At 39.6% G+C, this 21,883-nt stretch overlaps 1 protein-coding gene across 1 annotated transcript in view; it reads left to right on the top strand.

The window, feature by feature from the left end:
* SPTLC2 (serine palmitoyltransferase long chain base subunit 2) overlaps positions 1 to 21,883 on the top strand; it is a 110,848-nt gene that overhangs the window by 24,063 nt on the left and 64,902 nt on the right. The window contains exons 2-7 of the mRNA XM_082618961.1: positions 1,336 to 1,530; positions 11,582 to 11,736; positions 13,693 to 13,841; positions 16,164 to 16,288; positions 17,773 to 17,866; positions 21,734 to 21,839. Of these exons, the coding sequence (XP_082475087.1) occupies positions 1,336 to 1,530; positions 11,582 to 11,736; positions 13,693 to 13,841; positions 16,164 to 16,288; positions 17,773 to 17,866; positions 21,734 to 21,839 (824 nt within the window). The remainder of the gene's footprint in view (positions 1 to 1,335; positions 1,531 to 11,581; positions 11,737 to 13,692; positions 13,842 to 16,163; positions 16,289 to 17,772; positions 17,867 to 21,733; positions 21,840 to 21,883) is intronic.

The following is a 21,883-nucleotide window of genomic DNA, read 5'->3' as shown; positions in this document are numbered from 1 at the left end:
TTTCCAAACTGTCCTAACTTGTAGCATTCTAGTAGCTTTCCCAAACTAATATTTAGCTCTTCGATCAGGTTGCCTGAGAGGCCAAGAAAGAATTTTTTATTCTTTTGGAATTCTTCTTAACTCTAGTACAGTGCTCAGTAGAAAATATGTTCCTGGTAAATCGTGATTGACCATCCTCACAGCAATCAGTTGTTTCAGAGTTAAGATTAAAGTTGACCCACAAACTACTTTAGTGGAATTTTTCTGTAAAACAACATTGCCATTAAAATTGACCAAAGAGTAAACAGCTTTCAGCTATGAGATCAAAGTACAGTACCTTGGTGTTTGTGTGTTAAAATTTGGATATCCCTGGGCTTCCCTGGTGGTGCAGTGGTTGAGAGTCCGCCTGCTGATGCAGGGGACACAGGTTCGTGCCCCGGTCCGGGAAGATCCCACATGCCGCGGAGCGGCTGGGTCCGTGAGACATGGCTGCTGAGCCTGCGGGTCCGGAGCCTGTGCTCCGCAACGGGAGAGGCCACAATAGTGAGAGGCCCGCATACCGCAAAAAAAAAAAAAAAATTGGATATTCCTTAAGAGGAAACTAGGGATAATCTTATGTTTGGAAAAGGTCACTAGGTCAAGATGAAGGTGGACAGAATGATTTCAGGACTGTTTAGTGATCACTCTATAACAGTTTTCCCCCTTGTGTTGGATTCCACTTTCTTCCTGCGTTATACAATGCTGGATCACTTAATGTAAGCATTTTATTTTTGTGAATAATTTATTTGTGTTACCACTGACAACAAAGGCTAGTATAAACTATGTGTTTCCATAGAGGCCTAGTGCTAATAATTATTTGAAATGCTGTGGCTCGGTGACTTTAAGAATATTTAGCAGTAAAACATTTACAAATATTTTATTTTATTCTAAAACTGAATTTACTTTCGATTATTTGTAAGCTAATATACTATTTTCAGGATAGGCTTTCTCTTTGTTGATTTATATTTTTTATTTTCTTCATTAAGACAAAGAAAATTATGCATTCTCTAACCATAGCATTTTAGGATCTCTTTCATAAAATCAAGTGATAGAAATCAGCGTTAAGCGTTGTTCTTACACAGTCCTTCTCCCCTTGTTTTTCTTTGCTGTTCATCTGAAGTATGTATAACTTAAAACTTATTTCCACAGAAAAAAATTAGGCCCCGCTTAGAACTTAGCAGATGTTTGGTAGTGGTGTGGGGGGGTGACAATTACTTAGAGAATTCTGAAGGTATGCAAATCTGTAAGGACTCAGATTTTCAGTAGCACTCTTTTTCTTACCATGACTGAAAGAAACATTTTTAACCTCCCTTTTAGATACATCATGTTACACAAAATGGAGGACTATATAAAAAACCATTTAATGAAGGTTTTGAAGAGACGCCAATGCTGGTTGCTGTGCTTACTTATGTGGGGTACGGTGTCCTCACTCTCTTTGGATATCTTCGAGATTTCTTAAGGCATTGGAGAATTGAAAAGTGTCACCATGCAACAGAAAGAGAAGAACAAAAGGTAATTGTTAGTCTTTGATTCTGTAAATGGAAGCCTCATCTTGCTGTTTTCACTCATTTTTTTCTTTAGATATTTGGGTATACATTAAAATAAAAAATATTCTAGATGCAGTTAAATGAAAACATTCCACAAGGGAAGCTAAAAACAAGGGTAAAGGCATGGAGAAATCAAAGCATTTAACATGTTTTAATTTAATGATCACAAGAATCAATTCTCATTTTATGGACAAGAAAGCTAAAGTTCACAGGTTGAGTAACATTTCCCAAGATGCCTAATGTCAGAGCTGGTATGTGGACACAGTTCTGTGAAGAGCCAGAAGCCACGTCCTTTCTGTTCACAATACCATACTGTATCCCAAGTTGTGTCTACAGTCTTCTGGAAAGATTGTGTTCTTTAGAACTCATGTTGTGTTTTCACATAGGCACATTACACATACATGTCTGGTTCACAGATAACCTCTTCTCCACAACAAAACAAGCCCTGAAGCAGAATTTGGCTGAGCTACCCTGTTTCTGTGGAAAACTATCTTGTTTTAGTAATAGTAAACAGATGATACTGATTGTCTCTGGGGAGGAGGATGGCATTCACCTCACTTCACTTTTCTCTGCATACTCCTTTGTGCCTCCAGAGTTTTGTATAGTATACATGTATTATCTACTCTTAAAAAAAATAGTTGTAAGTCAGCTGTACTCCAATAAGATTAAAGAAAATAAAACAACCTAATTTGTCTTGGACTAAGGAACACTATGTTCTTTCCCAAACCAAAATATTTCTTTATGGGCATTTTTTTAATGTTTTAAATTTTATTATTTAAAATGATAAAAGATTTTCTTTATCCCATAATAAAGTTTTTTTTTCATTAAAATAATAAATAGAATTAGAGTGAAAAATGCCTGATTTTATGAAAAACAAACTTGTTTGTTCTTGGCATGTGAAGTATGGAGAGAGTTGTCCTCTAGCCCAGGGAATGCAGTAGATTAGAGAAGGGATTCAGAAGTTAGAAATTTTTTGTCTATCATACATCTCACTTTCATGGGACATTAGAGGAGAGAGGCAGATGTGGTGGCACTAAGGTCAACACTGAGAGGGGAGCCAGTAAACACTGGGAATGGATGATGGAGACATGGGAAGGGGGAGAAAACACCAAGAAACATGGGAAAGGAAAGGACCTCATTAGCTACTAGGAAGCCAGAACCAATCAGCATAAAGATTGAGGATCCTGAAACTGGGAGAACTGAGGATCCAGGTGTTCTTCTCTCATCTCAGCCATTCTGCACCCTTCCCAGCCCTGGTACCACAAGTTGGCCCTCTTTCTCATTGCCCTGAAATGCCTACAAGTTCATTTCATTAAGAAGGTATTTTTTGGATAACTAATAAGAACCTGCTGTATTTAAAAAAAAAAAGATATTTTGAATATCTAATGCAAGCAAAGCCCTACATTCAGAACTCGGTCCAGTAGGTGAAACTAATTTTCATCATTGAAAACAAGCTAAATTTCTTTGATTCACTTTTTTCTACCCCTGTACATCCCAAATAGATTTTCTGGTAGGGTGCATCCACAATATGTTGATTGTTTTTACATCCCTTAGGTATGGCCAACTTACTATAGGTTATTAGCTTACTGTGTACTTACTGTGTTGTACAGTATTACAATGACTTGTGTACAAACCAATATCTTCCTGCTAGACTGAGGTGATGGTGGTTGTGACTGATGGGGACTAAAGGTTTATTCACATATTCAAACTAGAAGTATATACAGGGACCTCTCATAGTGTCTAAACACCGTAGAGACCTAATAATTGACATGTAGAGATGGGGGTGGGGGGAGCGCTGACTGTGGCGTAGACAGTGTTCCTGCTGAGGGGATAGAAGTGTACACAAAGGCATGAGGAATGTTTGGGAGAACCTGCAAAGTGAATGTATGAGAAATTGTGTTTTGAATGTTTGGTAGGCAGTGAGGAGTCATGGGCGTTTTTGAGCAGGGGAGTGACTGGAGAGTTTGGACAGCTGGTGCTGTCTCCAAGTGTGATGAACGAATGAGTGAACCGATGGAGATGCATCTGAATTATTTTGTGAATGAGGACATAATCTTTGCAACTTTTTCATGTCTCCAGAGGGTAAATTGACTGTTTAAGTATTGGGGCTGCCTGTGTGTACTTAACTTTATGTAAAAGAATTGGAGGGGTCTTCCCTGGTGGCACAGTGGTTATGAATCCGCCCGCTAAATGAATGGGTAAAGATGGCACACATACACAATGGAATATTACTCAGCCATAAAAAGAAACGAAATTGAGTTATTTGTAGTGAAGTGGATAGACCAAGAGTCTGTCATACAGAGTGAAGTAAGTCAGAAAGAGAAAAAGAAATACCATATGCTAACACATACATATGGAATATATTTTTACAAATGTACTGATGAACCTAGTTGCAGGGCAGGAATAAAGACGTAGACATAGAAAATGGACTTGAGGACATGGGGTGGGAGGACGAAGCTGGGGCAAAGTGAGAGTAGCATCGACGTACATACACTACCGCATGTAAAATAGTTGGCTGGTGGGAAGCAGCAGCATAGCACGAGGAGATCGGCGCAGTGCTTTGAGATGACCTAGACGGGTGGGATAGGGAGAATGGGAGGGAGGCTCAGGAGGGAGGTGATGTGGGGACGTGTGTATGCACGTGGCTGATTCGCTTTGTTGTGCAACAGAGGCTAGCACAGTATTGTGAAACAATTATGCTCCAATAAAGATCTATTTTAAAGAAAAAAAAAAGAAGAAGAAGAATCCGCCTGCCAATGCAGGGAACACGTGTTTGATCCCTGGTCCGGGAAGATCCCACATGCTGTGGAGCAACTAAGCCCGTGCGCCACAACTACTGAGCCTGCGCTCTAGAGCCCGCGGGCCACAACTACTGAGCCTATGTGCCACAACTACTGAAGCCCATGCGCCTGGAGCCCATGCTCTGCAACGAAGAGTAGCCCCGCTCGCCACTACTAGAGAAAAGACAGCATGCAGTAACGAAGACCCAACACAGCCAAAAATAAATTACTTAAATAAAATAAATTAAAAAAAAAAAAGAATTGGAACATGTGGATTTTCTTCTTAAGTAGTTTCTAATTTTGTTGAAGGAGCAAAGAAACTTCAAAATTATGGGCCTTTGCAAAGCACTATGCAGGTAAATAGTACTTGAATTGTATGCAGATGTAGAACAAAAAAGTAAACTGAGTAGCATAGAGTTAATCAGGAAATAATTCTTTTTTAAAATAATTAATTAATTTTAATTTTTGGCTGTGTTGGGTCTTTGTTGCTGCGTGCGGGCTTTCTCTAGTTGCGGCGAGTGGGAGCTACTCTTTGTTGTGGTGCGCGGGCTTCTCATTGCAGTGGCTTCTCTTGTTGTGGAGCACGGGCTCCAGGCCCACGGGCTTCAGTAGTCGTGACACACGGGCTCAGTAGTTGTGGCTCTTGGGCTCTAGAGCACAGGCTCAGTAGTTGTGGCGCACGGGCTTAGTTGCTCCGTGGCATGTGGGATCTTCCCGGACTAGGGCTCGAACCTGTGTCCCCTGCATCGGCAGGTGGATTCTTAACCACTGTGCCACCAGGGAAGTCCCCAGGAAATAATTCTTGAAAGAAGTAATAGGAGGAAATATGTAGGCTGGAGGGGGACATTTGCCTCTAAGTTTGTTTAGGGGAGGACTGTACTAGTTTATTCAAATTCATTTTAGTAGGATTTTCGCAGTAGATAATATTAGCAGCTAAAACAGCTGAATTCTGCCATTTTCTTATAAAAATTCAGCTATTAGAAGGGAAGAAAGGCTCATTTAGCATTACGGCAGATCGTGTTTGTTTTCTGATGCTGGTTTAGATGTAGTGAGAGGGATAGGCCAGTTTTTAAGTGTTACACTGGGAAGAGGTGAGGGAAAGTGCTTGCTTAGGATCATAAAATGCAAATATAATGTTGCTGCTTTCTCGTTTCTCTGCGTGAGTAGTGTTCATAACCACATCCTTATTTTCTCCCTCATTCCATTACAAAAGAGAGCCTGTTTAAACTATTTATGCAAGTTCTTCTTCATATGTTGCTTTGGGTAGAAAGGAACCACATGGTCATGCTAATAAAGATGAGTTAGCATAAATGTGTTCTATTTTATATAAATTGCTAAAATTATTGGAATTCTTTACTGCTTGATCTTCTCTTATTGGTGGTGTTTGGGGTAAAACTGTTTTCTCTCAGTCTGGTTTCTTTTTTGTGTGAGGTGAGGCTAGTAGTTTAGAAACATGTATGTGATAGGTATAGTAAAAGCTTGAATTAATTAAAATGTTCTAGTATCTAGACAGGAAATACCTAGAAATCTAAGGAGTAGATTGTGGTAGGTAGTTACCACACACTTACTAAACTTTAACATTTGCCTCTACAGTTCATGATCATATATTCAGAAATGGGAGGGATAGGATACTGGGAAGGGACATTATATGTCTATATCCTGATATATTTTAATTTTCAAGATACAAAAGAATTAAAATACATTAATTCGAATTCCTGGAAGGATTTATTCTTGACCTCCTTCAAAAAGTAGCTTACTAAGAATATTCTGATAATTGTCACTTTAGCAGTATCTTTGGAAACAATGAGTATGGTTGCTTGATATATTAAGCTGGGGATTATCAATTGGTTTGTCTTTTTTAGTTCTGTGGGTTTAAAAAGAGCTCTACTTTCCATAGTTTTGTGGTAAGTGTGGAGCCCAGGACAGCAGTCAAGCAGTCACCTTTTTTGTGGGCCGCACCGTGCCACTTGCAGGATCTTAGTTCCCCGACCAGGGGTCTAATCCATGCCCCCTGCAGTGGAAGCACAGAGTCCTAACCCCTGGACTGCCAAGGAATTCCCTACTTAATTTTTTTTTAAATAGCTTTATTGAGATATAATTTATGTACCATAAAGTTCACCTGTTTAAAATGTACAGCTGAATGATTTTTATTACTATTTACAGAAAATGTACAGCCAACACCATAAGCTAATTTTATAACGTTTTCATTATCTGAAGAAGAAACCCCATACCCATTAACAATCACCCCTTCCTCCTGCACCCCACGCTAGGCAACCACTAATCTACTTTCTGTCTCTAGACATTTCATATAAATGGGATCATACAATGTGTGATCTTTTGTGTCTGGCTTCTGTCACTTGGAATGTTTTTGAGGTTCATCCATGTTGTGGTATATTTCGGTAATTCATTTTTTTAATTGCTGAATCATATTCCATTGTATAGAGCAGTCAGCTATTTCCTCTTGGGATTTCTCACTGAAAAGCTATATCCAAAATAAACCTTTTTAAAGAGTTTTATTGTACATTATTACTGAATGTGTGTGTGTGTGAATGTGTGCTTCTGTGTGTGCTTGCACATACACACATGCTGGCTGTAGGCTGACCATAGGAAAGGGGTGGGAAGGCCAATAGTCCCGTGGTCTTAACGTGCTTTGAATGCCGTAGACAGTTATTTCAGATTGACTTCGTAGCAGCACAGAATGGGAGGCATTGTGGCCAGGGTTAGGAGCATAGACTCTGGAATTAAAAGACCTGGATCAGTTCCTGGCACTGCTTCTGGCCAGGTCTCTAGGTGGGAAAGCCATTTTGCCTTTCTGAAAATGGGAGTAATAGCTTCTGTAAGAGAGTTCGGGGATACTTAAGAGAAAATATATGTGAAGCACTTGGCAACACATATCAAAAGTACTCAGTAATTGGGAATTCCTGTTTCTATTGATGTGATTATTCATCATCTTTATCCTCATCATATAAAAGTATCTGGGCATGCATCTGTGTTGGCCTGAATTGTCTTAACGAACGTGGCCAATTTTTATAAAGTCAACTTCTGAAAGTGGTAGCACCCAACCTTTTTCCCCTGTGATTTTTTTTTTTGAAATTAGCTTTCAGAACTCACTTATGTGCAGAGGTTAATATGGTGCTTAATATGTAAATACCAGAATAATACTTGTGTTACTGAACCAGGTCTGTTTGCCCAAGATGCCACAAGCCAAACACTGAGACTCGGGTTGGTTTACAGCCAAGAGTTTATTCATAAGGCAGCCAAGCGAGGAGATGGAAGAACAAGTCTCGGGGCCACCTCCCTGAAGGCAAGAAAGTCGGGGTATTTATGGGATAAGCAAGCGTGGTCTTAGGCATAGAGAAAGGTGATTAAAGGCAGGGAAAAGGTGAGGTAATCCTTGTTCTGCACAGGCACATTTGGGTTACATGCGTCTTCATATTCAAACTAGAGTCGCTTAGCTTGATCTGAGGGTGGAGTTTTCTGGCCCTCTGATGTTTAAAGGCCATTTACTGAACATCTGTGCAGCCCCAGTTTTAGGGTCAGTGGTCCCAAGCAGCCCCCAGCCAGCTTACACTGGGCAGGAGCAGACTCCAAGTTCCTTTAAAACAACTGGGGCTGTGTGAAAGCTGGGAAGGCCTGCAGTTATAAAAGAGGCAAAAAAAGAGAAAGAAAAAAAACTAAGGCGAACTCGATCAATGAAAGCAGTTTACAAGCAAAGGGTTTTTAACAAGCTGTTCCCTTATCTGTTGCTCTGTAAGACAAGTTCAAGACTTTTCTTAGTTATCAACTTCTGTTAACTCTTTGGGGCACAATTTCACTTGTCAGGATCATCCTATATTTTTCCAGAAGGTTCACAGTCCCATATCTACGATCAAAACTAAAATATCTGAAAACCAAAAGTTTTTTTTAACACATTTGGTGGCAAAACCTGACCTGAACAGATGTGTTGCTCTTTACAGCTCTTTTTTTATCCCACTTGGTATGAACAGTCATAGCTTTCCTGCAGATTAATATTAAAGTGTTGGGTTTTGGGGTGCTGCAGATCCCACTGGTTATACATTAATAGATCACCCTGTGATCTTAAGGCCTGTATAGACAGTAGAATAGGTGCCTATTTATTTTAAACAATATATAGGATGTTTTCTACAAGACTTAACCTCAAATAGGCTTAAATAATAAAGGATATTTATTGGGTAATGAAGATGACCCCAGACTACTTTTGGCAAGGTCTTCACTGATCCCTAATTAACAGATCCATGAATTTCAATTTTGCCTTTCAGGCCAGTAGTAGAAGTCACTTAACTTGTGAGTACCTGAAGCCCAACAATCCAAGGTGGTCTCAGCTAGGTTTCATTTCTGCTTATCATGGATATGTGCTGGTGTATGGGGTTTGTAAAGATCTTAGGAGGTGTCCATGAGGAGGGTATCCGTAAGGCTGTTTGAACTTGACTCTATCAGTGCCACTCACCTACCAGTTAGGCTGTCTCTGGGCCAGCCTCCCTCTACAGTACTTGTTATATTGTGTTGTAACTTTATCTGTGTGCCCCTCCACTACATTAAGAGATCCTTCAGTGTGTAGAGGTTGTGTCTTACTCATTTTTATCTCCAGTGCCTTGCTTAGTGCCTGGAAAGTACTGCTCAGTAAATGTTGGTTCAGTGCCTGAACAAATGAGTATTAAGTTGGCCCTGACTAGTCATTTCACAGTGACTAAACTGAGGAGGAAGAGGAGGGGGAGGGGGATGTGGAGCAGGATGGGGTGTGGGGTATCATTGTTTGCAGAGAGAACTGTCCTGTCCTTAATGTATCCCAAGTCTAGTAATGAATCAAACATATATTGAGTGTCCCATAAAAGATTTGAAAGAATGAATGAAAAGATAAGTCCTCTAGTTTACCCCTAGTCCTAAAATATTTAAAGTGTAAAGTGTACCTGTTTTTAGAAACAGACGTTCTTACTGCCTAGAACTAGAACCTCAAATCGTGGTCCCCTTCCATCCCCTTTCTTACTTCATCGCAAGGCTGCAGCAAGTTTGGTTAGCATCCCTTCAGATCTCTACCGAACCTTCTAACTGCAGTCAAAGCTGCTACCCTGGCCACAAGTCCCTGTCTTCTACCATCTGTCTCACCTGCTTTGGGTCTCTAACATCCCTCACTGTGACAGCTTCCTCACTGTGCAAGCCTGTTCCCTTCTCAGGGACTTAGTCGTTCTCTCCTTGTGAGGAGAGCCAGAGCTCCCTGATCTTGGCGGTCTCTCTGTTCAGATCAGAGCCCGTCCCTGCCCTCCTAACCTCACACAGCTCTGTCACAGGTTACCCAAAGCTCACCTCATTCTGGTCTGCAGCCCTTTTCTCTTTGGGGTTTAGTAACCCTTCTGGTAGATAGGACCAGACGCTTAAGTTTTTTCTGATATTTATATACTAAAAGCAAAAAATACTGCTTTTTGTCGCTAATAAAAATTTGTCCATGATGGAGTATTTCTCTCAAGTATTTGAGTTAATACCTTTAACATTGATGTGCAGTTTTAGGAAGTTGTAAAGAAATGAGATCAAGAAGAGCTAGTACCGTTTACCCATTGAAAAGGACTGGAGACTGTTTTTTTGTTTTTTCCTTTGTGAAATAAATGCATGGTGAATAATAGTTAAAGTCCTTAATTAGAATTTGGGTGTCTCTGTTCCAGTTTTAATTGATCCAGTATGTTGAAAGAAGAGACTATCAAACGGGACATAGTATTTAAGTAATAAATTTCCAATTGTGACAAACACATTATTTATGGATATTTTCTTTTAAGGAAATGTAAATGTTAGAACCAATTGCAGGAGAGATGGTATCAGCTACCACAAATTCCTGAGTTCTTTGTGACTCTGCTTAGCTTTATTTAAGGAGATTTTTATCTACTGTGAGGCTTATTTAGTAGGCACTTTTAGAGTCCAATGTCGTAGAAGGTTGTTAATTTTAAAGTTTTATGTAGACCCTTCTTTAGCAATGAAAATCTTTTACAGAATAAGGCTTAAACTTTTAATGTTTTTGAGTAGCTTATTTAAAAGATGAATTTAGATTGGCACCAAGCCAGATCTGAGGGCTAGAAGCTTAGTGATTTGCTGGCTATCATAAAGCTGTACAGTTTTCTTTTTGTTTGGTTTACTCTTTACCTTCAAGTAGACCTCATGTGGTCTGGTCACTGTGTTCTGAGCAGAACATTATGCATTAATTAAAGCTTCATTGTGACTTAATTTTTACAGGCTTAAATTTTAGCATAACTTAATTTCAGGGAGGAAAGGAGAACTTTAAATCCCTGATCATGAAAATTCATTTTGAGATTTTTTTTTTTAATTATTTTTTGGCTGCACTGGGTCTTCGTTGCTGCGCGCGGACTTTTTCTAGTTCAGGCAATTGGGGGCTACTCTTCTGTGCGGTGCACGGGCTTCTCATTGTGGTGGCTTCTCTTGTTGAGGAGCACAAGCTCTAGGTGTGTGGGCTTCAGTAGTTGTGTTTCATGGGCTCTAGAGCGCAGGCTCAGTAGTTGTGGCGCATGGGCTTAGTTGCTCCGCGGTATGTGGGATCTTCCCGGGTCAGGGATCGAACCTGTGTCCCCTGCATTGGCAGGAGGATTCTTAACCACTGCGCCACCAGGGAAGTCCCATTTTGAGATTTTTAAAAAACGCCCATCCAAGGAAAGAAACCTCAAGTAGGTGTCTTTCTATAACCTACCTTTTAGTGTTTCTTGTTTATAATTTTTCTTTGGATTTGTTTCATTTTGATCCTTGAAAATATGCAGAGAATGAAATCTTAATTTTGGAATTATTTTTCTTGGTTGAAACTGGAATTATAAGGGTTTTTATGGCATTTCCCCTAATATATTACTGGTGGGGGCGGGGCAGAAGAGCCATGTTTTTAAGGTTTTGAGGAAGGAAAACCATTTAAGACAGAATTGTACAAACCAGGTTTTATTTTTATGAGGCCTGCTTTACTAAGTTGAATTCTTTGGCTCTACTTTCGAGCAGTCAGATAGTTACTTGCAACCATTTCTTATAGCTCAATGGTCAAAGCTAAGTGACTTTTACCTGATTGAGTTGTTTTAAAATAACATAAGGAATTGATGCCTTTCCAATGTTTTCCATATCAGTTAATTCTGTATAATTGACGTCTTAGTCTAAAGTGCTCTTGCATTACGAAAAGGGAGGTTGTAAAACTTTTCAAAGGAACTCAGTTTAATTTATAGTATTTTCACCATTTTTTGGCAGGACTTTGTGTCATTGTATCAGGATTTCGAAAACTTCTATACAAGGAACCTCTACATGAGGATTAGAGACAACTGGAATCGGCCCATCTGCAGTGTGCCTGGGGCCAGGGTGGACATCATGGAGAGACAGTCTCATGATTACAACTGGTCGTTCAAGTGAGTCTCGGTTGGGAAATTGTTTCTTGACAACAAAAAAAGAATTTCTTCACTTCAGAAGATATTGTATTGCAATTTGAATATTCTGTCAAAATAGGAGTGGAAGCCGAGAGTACAATACAGCATGATTAGTTTCCTTTCATATTGTTCATTGTTACTGAGATTTAAAAAAAAATAAATTTATGTACTTATTTAATTTTGGCTGTGTTGGGTCTTCGTTGTTGCACACGGGCTTTCTCTGGTTGCGGTGAGCGGGGGCTACTCTTTGTTGCAGTGTGCAGGCTTCTCACTGTGGTGGCTTCTCTTGTTGCGGAGCATAGGCTCTAGGTGGCTTCAGTAGTTGTGGCGTGAGGGTTCAGTAGTTGTGGCTCACAGGCTCTAGAGTGCAGGCTCAGTAGTTGTGGCGCATGGGCTTAGTTGCTCCGCGTCATGTGGGATCTTCCCGGACCAGGCTTGAACCCGTGTCCCCTGACTTGGCAGGCGGATTCTTAACCACTGTGCCACCAGGGGAGTCCTGAGATTTTTTAAATGCATTTTGCTACTACATTCGTCACTGTGTTGGATTATAGTTGAAAACAAAATTTGACTTATTAAAAAAACTCACACAAAGAAAAACCATCCTTTCTGTTATGCCATTTACCAGAATCAGTTATCTGAATTTATTTATGGCTATTTTGATTTCTCAAATGATTCAAGGAGTGTTTTTACTTAAATGGATTGAATTGTTTAGAAAACCTTTTATATTCGTAAGATTTCGTTTGGTTTATATTGTACAGGCATTACATGGTTGTATGGTTATCGTTTTTTTAAAAAGACAAATAATACAAATAAACTGAAGGTCCCCTATGACAGCTAACCACTATCCTTTTGCAAATCCACTTCCCCACAAATCCTCATTTCCCAGAGGTGACCATTGTTATCCGTTTATTGTATATTATTCCTCCATATGTTTTCTATTGCATGTATATATATATATATAGTGTATTACTGGGGTTGCACACAGGTCGTTTTTGATTTACAAAAAGGGGATCGTACTATAGAAATTATTGTATATCTCGCTTTTTTTACTTGCTGACATGCTGGTGACAGCATCCTTCTTGTGTACGTTCACAGCAAGCTCACTACTTGTAGTGGCTGCTTAGTGGTCTACGGTATAGATACATATAATGTAGAGTAGATTGGGCTACATCATCCTGTGTGAAAAACCCCCAAAACCTCAGCGTTAAGACAGAAGCAGTTTGTTTCTTGTCCCTACTTCATGTCCGTCTTAGATCGGTGGAGCCTCTGAACCATGTTGTCCTCACTTGGGGTCCCAGGCTGACTGAGCTTCCACCATGTGGAAAGTCACTGGTCTGTGTGCCTGAGAAAGGGACACCGTAGATAAATTGTGTAGTGACTCTTAAAGGATCCTTAAGCATATATCCTTTTATATGTGTGTAGGAATTGATGAGTCAAAGATATGTATATCTTTTAATAGAGAAGTACTGTCAAACTGCCCTCCAAAGAAAGGTACTGACTGATATTCTTACCTACAGCGTATGAGAGTGTCCTGGCCAACACTGGATGTAGTCAGTTTTTATTTTTATGTATTTATTTTAAAAAATTTAAAAAAATTTTTTTTTTGGCTTTGCCTCATGGCTTGCAGGATCTTAGTTCCCTGACCAGGGATTGAACCAGGGCCACAGAAGTGAAAGCGCCGAGTTCTAACCATTGGACTGCCAGGGAATTCCCATGATATGGTCAGTTTTTAAACATCCCTATTGATAAGTAAAAACTGGTATTTTGTTTTAACTTCCGTCTTCCTAATTGGTAGTGAGTTTGAGTTGCTTTTCATCTAGACCATATTCTCTCTGCTTCCTATAGAGGGTGCTTCCTTTTGTATTATCAGTAAGTTTATTATCACATGTATTTGATTTGCTTTTGAGTTTCATGAACTTTTATGCTATTGAAATACAGGTACACAGGGAATGTAATTAAAGATGTTATAAACATGGGTTCCTACAACTATCTTGGGTTTGCACGGAATACTGGACCATGTCAAGAGGCAGCTGCCAGAGTCCTAGAGGAATATGGAGTTGGAGTATGCAGCACTCGGCAGGAAATTGGTAAGTGTAGCTCTGTTTGGCCAGCTGATGTTCTTATTCTTAACTTTTTTACTCAGGAGGGAATAATACTGAGATAGAGCTAGAATACTGTATAGAGCATCCAAATACATGCTTTCCCATGTAGTTTAGATCAGCTAAAAAGAATGCTTTATTTTTCTGAAGTGATGGATGATTTTAATGCTTTCAGTGTGTTTTGAGATATATTTATCTTTTCCATTATGTTATACTTACAGAATATCTCTAGAAAGTTTCCATTAAGTATTTGTTTCATTTATAACTTTAATGTTGACTTTATTGGCTTTTGTCAATGATAGTGGTTGAGAGTACTACTTACTAGTACTGAGCTCATGGGCATATGAACGTTACTCTGCTTCCATACTGGTAAATTGGGGCTAATAATAATTCCTATACTATAGGGGTGTTTCAAGAATTAAATAAGCTAATTCATGTAAAGTGCTTGTAACATGGTAAACCCTCAATAAACATTAGCTCTTTTATTATTATTACAAGTCTATAAAATGTGAAAGTGAACAGATTTCTACAAAGAGATTTAATTTATTTAAGTTCAAAGGAGGATTCCTAATTTTTCCATTTTGTTCAAGAGAACTGATAACCATAAAAGTTATAAGGCAACTTTCTGGATGTTTATTACTGTGAATCACCCCAAAATTTAGTAGATTAAAACAACAATTTATTCTTACTTCACGTGGGTCTATCCCCAGTGATGTGGTTAAGGGAGCATTGTGCAGTGATGACATAGAGTAATCATACCTTACATCTTTTTTTATTTTTATTTTTATTTTTATTTTTTTTGCGGTACGTGGGCCTCTCACCGCTGTGGCCTCTCCCGCTGCGGAGCACAGGCCCCGGACGCACAGGCCCAGCGGCCGTGGCTCACGGGCCCAGCCGCTCCGCGGCATGTGGGATCCTCCCGGACCAGGGCACGAACCCGTGTCCTCCGCATCGGCAGGTGGACTCCCAACCACTGCGCCACCAGGGAAGCCCCTTACATCGTTTTTTAAAGGATACTTTTTAAATTTTATTTATTTATTTTTGGATGCATTGGGTCTTTGTTGCTGTGCGCGAGCTTGCTCTAGTTGTGGTGAGCGGGGGCTACTCTTCGCCGCGGTGCGTGGGCTTCTCACTGCAGTGGTTTCTCGTGGCAGAGCACAGGCTCTAGGTGCATGGGCTTCAGTAGTTGTGGCGCATGGGCTCAGTAGTTGTGGCTCATGGGCTCTAGAGCACAGGCTCAGTAGTTGTGGCGCACGGGCTTAGTTTCTCCGTAGCATGTGGGATCTTCCCGGGCCAGGGCTTGAACCCGTGTCCCCTGCATTGGCAGGCAGATTCTTAACCATTGCGCCAGCAGGGAAGCCCACCTTATGTCTTTACGGCGCTTTATGTTGTATAAATTTCTTGAACATCTTATCCCTTCTGATCTTTACAACAATGTCATGGGGTAGATAGAGCAAATATTATTATTGGTATTTAACAGATAAGAAACAGGCCCAGAGAGGATAAATGACTTGCTTAAGCTTTAAGGACACATAGTATCCAAGTTCAGCAGTCTTCTTTCTCTGCTTCTTTTCTCTCTGCATGTAGCCATTATCATTAATCAGTGTTGTTTGGTTCTTAAGGATTTGAGCACTTGATGTAAAATTTGAGCATTTGAAGTAAAATCATAATACAAAGTGAGGGAAGGTGTTTTTTAACTTGGCTTTTGCTACATAACAGATCATTCCAAAACTTAGTGGCTTAAAACAGAAACATGTACTTATTTGCTTGTGATTCTGTAATTTGGAAAGGACTTGACATTTTATCTCGGCTCCATGTGGAGTTGGGTGGAGCATTATGACTGACGATAGAGTATCCAAGATAGTGTCACTTACATGTCTGGCACCTCAGCTGAGTGGTGAGCCCTGCCCCTTCCTTCCATAGTCCCTCATCCTCCAGAGCCCCTCCCTGTCCACATGATCTGTCTTTACAACAAGCTAGTTAGACTATTTTACATGGCAGCTGACTTCAAGTGTATAAAAGCAGATGCTGCCAGTCCCCTTAAGGCATAGACTTGGAACCAGCATGTGTGAACAGGAATGGGAGAAATTGTTGGCAACCTTTTTATAGAAATGCCACCACAGGTGCTGCATCTGATTTTATTCAACTACTGTATTCTTTATGAGCCTTTACTCTTCATAATACTGACTCCTTCATAGACCTTAGTCTGAAAAGGTTATAACACATAGACTATGATTTCTTTTTATGAAGTAATGAGTAATTCTTAAATTTGGGTTTGGTGGTATCGACTTCATTAACTTCTTCGCACAGGAAACCTGGACAAGCATGAAGAACTAGAGAAGCTTGTGGCAAGTTTCTTGGGAGTGGAAGCTGCTATGACATATGGCATGGGATTTGCAACAAACTCAATGAACATTCCTGCTCTTGTTAGCAAAGTAAGATTTAGTCTGTCATTTATGAAAACTGCCTCGTATATATCTTCTTTTGTTTTGTAAGGCATTCAGGCAAGCCAGAAGCTATTGTAAACTTCACACATAGTTTACCCAAAGATATCTCTATCATAAAATTTTATATAATTTGTGTGTACGTGTATCCCATGGAGACTTTTATCAGTTGAAGCTTTTTCTCTGGAACCCATGATCTTTTCTCCTTCCATGAGATGACTCTTGCCTTCTTCGTTTCATACAGTTTTAAAGGGATTCTCATAAGTAAATTCTCATAAAAGACTAAAATTATGGAAGAAAGGATGCTTAGTTTGGAAATTATTTATCAGGTGGTTTTTTCTAATAGAAAAATATGAAAATATATAGGTCCCTAATACTTGTTCTTACTGTAATGCATGTTGTTCAGAGATATATGGGCCAATTATGTGTGTGTATATATATATATAATATATATATGTATAATATAGGTAATAATATAGGTTAAAAGTAATAATATAGGTAAATAATAAGTTAAAAGTAATATATATGTATGTATTTTATTTTCTGTGGGTAGAGTTTGTGAGGGGACAGTAGAAGAGATAAAAGATAAGAGACCTTGTAAATCACATTTTAACAGATTGGCACTATCAACTTGAAAGGGCCCTCACGGGCTGACCCTACACATCTCATTTTAACATTGATATCTAGGCATGGTATATTGAAAAATCAGTGTATTAATGAGCAGAAGACCTGAGATATTTTTGGTTAGTTATATGGTCAGATTTAGCTGTGTGACCATGAGCATGTCACAACCTTTCTTAGCCTCAAATTTTCCTTTGTGAAATGAGGTACTTGGACTAGGTTAACATACATATATGGTTCCTCAAGGAATAGATGGGACAAATAGAAAACAAAAAGCAAGAGAAGAGATTTAAACACAACTATATTGATATCATATTAAATATGAATGGTTTATATATTCCAATTAGAAGATAGAGATTTTCAGACCAGATAAAATTAAATAGGCTTCCACCAGAGACCTACTTTAAATTTAAAGACACAGGGAATTCCCTGGTCCAGTGATTAGGACTCAGTGCTTTCACTGCTGTGAGCCCAGGTTCAATCCCTATTTGGGTAACTAAGATCCTGCAAGCTACACGGCATGACCAAAATTAAAAAACAAAACAAAACAAAACAAAAAAAATTGAAGACACAGGTTAAAAGTAAAAGGATGGAAAAAGTTATAACATGTAAACAGTAATAATGATTTATATAATATTTTATTATAATATAATAAACTAATATATATAATATCAATATCATATATAATATTAATATAATAATATAAACAAAGATTCCAGAGCAAATTGATAACTTTGCCATTGTGCAGGCTTTCCTTAATAAGATATAATTATTAATGATTTTAGCATTTTGTAGTTTGTCTAACTAAACCTTTCCCCCTAGCTTCTTACCTTCCTGTGCTTGTGGTTTTGCAGGGTTGCCTGATTCTGAGTGATGAACTGAACCATGCATCACTGGTTCTAGGAGCCAGACTCTCGGGAGCAACCATTCGAGTCTTCAAACACAACAGTGAGTTCGTTATGGAATTTACTGCTGGCTTTAGTGTGTAATATTCTTTGGGTTAGTGGCAGTGGTAACATTAATTACATTAATAGGAAATATAAGTGAAACTGAAGTAGCAACATTTAAAATGTCTTTCTGGTCCAGTCTTTTAAAAGTTGGAATAAAAATAAAGGCTAGGGCTTCCCTTGTGGCGCAGTGGTAGAGAGTCCGCCTGCCGATGCAGGGGACCACGGGTTCGTGCCCTGATCCAGGAAGATCCCACAGGCCGCGAAGTGGCTGGACCCGTGAGCCATGGCTGCTGAGCCTGCGTGTCCGGAGCCTGTGCTCCGCAACGGGAGAGGCCACAACAGAGAGAGGCCTGCGTAACGCGAAAATAAATAAATAAATAAATAAATAAAGGCTAAAGGAAGCCTTTTGGTACAAAGTAAAAACATTGTTCTTTTTTTTTTACTTTGAACTTTTTCATCTTCCTTGTTTACAAGTCACTTGTTTAGTATGCATTTGCTAGATGCCTGTGGTATATCTTGCCATAACATTAGGGGTATTAAGGTGAATAAAGCAAGCTCCCTGATCTCAAGGATCTCTGACTGGTTGCTAAAGAGACTATAGAGAAACCAGTAGTTAGAATACAACAGACGAATACTGAAATGCAGATATGAACAGGTGCTGTATAAGCACGGAGAAGAGTGGCACTAAGCCAGACCTTTCTCCCTAAATGGAAATATCTTTGTGCATTATTAAAATAATCACAATAAAAATGCATAACTTTCCAAGTTAAAACCCTCATGTAGAGAGGAAAGATTACCAAACTGTGTACATGTATAGGCAAAAGTCTAAAAGAATATATGCTCAGATGTTAGGTCTGTGCCTCTGGATGGAAGGTTTATGGATAGTAATAACTTTCTTCCTTTTGTCTATAAAATATCTTACAGTGAGAAAGATATATACAGTATTTTGTTTTATGTAAATGGGATTTATTAAACACTGTTGTGTGACTTGCTGTTTTCTTGCAATACATCGGGAAGTTTGGCAGTACGTGTGACTGTCCTCCTCCTGTAATGCCAGGGTGGCAGGCAGTGCCCTCATTCAGTCCATCCCTCAGTTTGAACATCCAGGTTGTTTCTGAATTTTTCTGCTAGAAACAGTACTACTTAACATTCACATTTTTGCTCACTGGTCTGATTAGTACCTTAGGATAAATTCCCAGCAGTCTTTAGAATGCATGGTTAAGATGGTATAAATTTGCTGTGCTTTTCCAGATTGCCTCCAAATATGGTACAAATGTTTACACAACAACTCAACTCAAAAACAGTGACTATTTCTACTCACAGGCCAACATAAGCCATTATGCATCATTTAAAATCTTTTCTAATCTAATAAGTCCAATAACATTAATTTTTATTGCTTTGATTATTAAGTGTTGAGCAACTTTTTTTTTTTTTTTTTTTTTTTGCGGTACGCGGGCCTCTCACTGTTGTGGCCTCTCCCGTTGCGGAGCACAGGCTCCGGACGCGCAGGCTCAGCGGCCATGGCTCATGGGCCCAGCCGCTCCGCGGCATGTGGGATCCTCCTGGACCGGGGCACGAACCCGCGTCCCCTGCATCGGCAGGTGGACTCTCAACCACTGTGCCACCAGGGAAGCCCCAAACTGTTTCTCTTTTTACTGATTATAAGAGCCCTTTATGTTGCAATATTTTTTATTTTTAACTTTGTTTTTAGTGTCTTGCTGTGCAGACTTATTAAAATGTTTATGTTGTCACATTTATTGTCTTAAGACTTTTGTTTGGATTTTGTGTAATGGCCTTCCCCATTTTTATCTAAATCTTTAACTTACATGGGATTTGGAGAGTATACTATGAGAGAGGTATTGAATTTTTTTTTCCTGAGTAGATAATATGGTCAAGCATTCCATAGATATTTCCTTTCATCTAAAATTTTGAATCAGTGTTTATTTTTCCCTTCCCTCCTGTATATAAACAGAGGAAACTGAAACAATGAGTCCATTTTTACTTGTCTCCTGCTGTTTGCCACACGTCGCCCTCTGCAGAAAGACTAGTGGCTTCAGATGAGACTTTTTACTTTGTGGGAGCATCTCCTATCTCTAGGTTAGATAGCAGATAGATTGTTTTGTTATGAATAACCAAAGGTGTAAACACAGTCACAGCTTTTGGCCATTTTGCGTTTGTAGTGTGTTTTTATTATCTTATTTCTCTTTTCTACCAATTTGCTCTCTTCTTGTATGAAGAGAGCAAATTCATGTAAGTTTGTAACCCCTTCCTTCAGTGATGAACAGTAAAGTATATAAAATCAGATTTATGATGGGATGCCTCCCACCCCTGGTAACCACACCCTAGACTTAATGTTGCATAGATTTTGGGTGGGGTGTTCGTAGGGGCATTGTTTCAGGGCAGATTTTTTTTTTTTTTTTTTTGCTGTGTTGGGTCTTCGTTTCTGTGCGAGGGCTTTCTCTAGTTGTGGCAAGTGGGGGCCACTCTTCATCGCGGTGCGCGGGCCTCTCACTGTCACGGCCTCTCTTGTTGTGGAGCACAGGCTCCAGACGCGCAGGCTCAGTAGTTGTGGCTCACGGGCCTAGTTGCTCTGCGGCATGTGGGATCCTCCCAGACCAGGGCTCGAACCCGTGTCCCCTGCATTGGCAGGCAGATTCTCAACCACTGCGCCACCAGGGAAGCCCCAGGGCAGGTGTTTTAAGTATGCTGTCTGTAGCGGTGGTAGCAGTGGTCTTCAAAGCATTTGTCTTTAACAGGAAAATTAGGCTCCTCATTAATGGTAGTACTAGCCAAGTGTTCCTGGGCCTGTTAACCACCTTAATGACCAACAGAGCCAGAAGAACTTGGTTGTGGACAGGCAACTGGTCAAGTCAGACATGGAACAATCTCAACTGATGGCCAAGCTTGCTAACACATAGATTCATGCTTGCCCAGACTGGTGTGTATTCAACCCACTACCAAGATAAAGCTATTTAGCAGGCTTTTATTGAACATATCGTAGGTGAAAGGAAATGGGCTGTACACTTTGAAGTTTTTCTCCCATATTTTGCTTCTTAGGAGGTGTATGTATTTCTAGTAGTTCATTCACACTTTCTTGCTCAGCCTTTTTTATGCATTTACTTCTGAATGACTCACTAGGATTAAAGATACAGTTGATTCTATAAATACAAAAAAAACTAACTGATGTTATGAAGAACCTAGGGGTAAGACAGGAATAAAGACACAGACCTACTAGAGAATGGACTTGAGGATATGGGGAGGGGGAAGGGTAAGCTGTGACAAAGCGAGAGAGTGGCATGGACATATATACACTACCAAATGTAAAATAGATAGCTGGTGGGAAGCAGCCGCATAGCACAGGGAGATGAGCTTGGTGGTTTGTGACCACCTAGAGGGGTGGGATAGGGAGGGTGGGAGGGAGGGAGATGCAAGAGGGAAGAGATATGGGGATATATGTATATGTATAACTGATTCACTTTGTTATAAAGCAGAAACTAACACACCGTTGTAAAGAAATTATACTCCAATAAAGATTTTTAAAAAAAGCTAACTGAATGGCAAGGTATTTCACATGCAACACTGGTCATTTCATAAGCATGCTAACCAACTGAATCAACTGTGCCACACTCATTTAGTCGAGTTTCTGTGGTTTGGAACACTTGTTACATTCTAGATGAGATTTTAATTCAAGCCAGCAGTAGCTTACCCATTTAGCCCTATCTTTTTCTGCCCAGTTCTAATTATGTTAATGTCCTTTGCTATCTGAGACACACTTCCTGAATAAGAAGTGTATATTTGCACTTTAGGAATAAAGTTAGCAATGAGGAAGATACTTTGTGCTGAAATTATTTTTTGTGTGCCATAGATATGCAAAGCCTAGAGAAGCTGTTGAAAGATGCCATTGTTTATGGTCAACCTCGGACACGAAGGCCCTGGAAGAAAATTCTAATCCTTGTGGAGGGAATATATAGGTAATCCTGCTTTATTATTCTTATGTCTGATTTGCCCCATGGAG

The sequence above is a fragment of the Mesoplodon mirus genome (genome assembly GCF_964341445.2).
Source record: "Mesoplodon mirus genome assembly, chromosome: 4".
NCBI classification, from domain to species: Eukaryota; Metazoa; Chordata; class Mammalia; order Artiodactyla; family Ziphiidae; genus Mesoplodon; species Mesoplodon mirus.
This window is presented reverse-complemented; position numbering and strand designations above follow the sequence as displayed.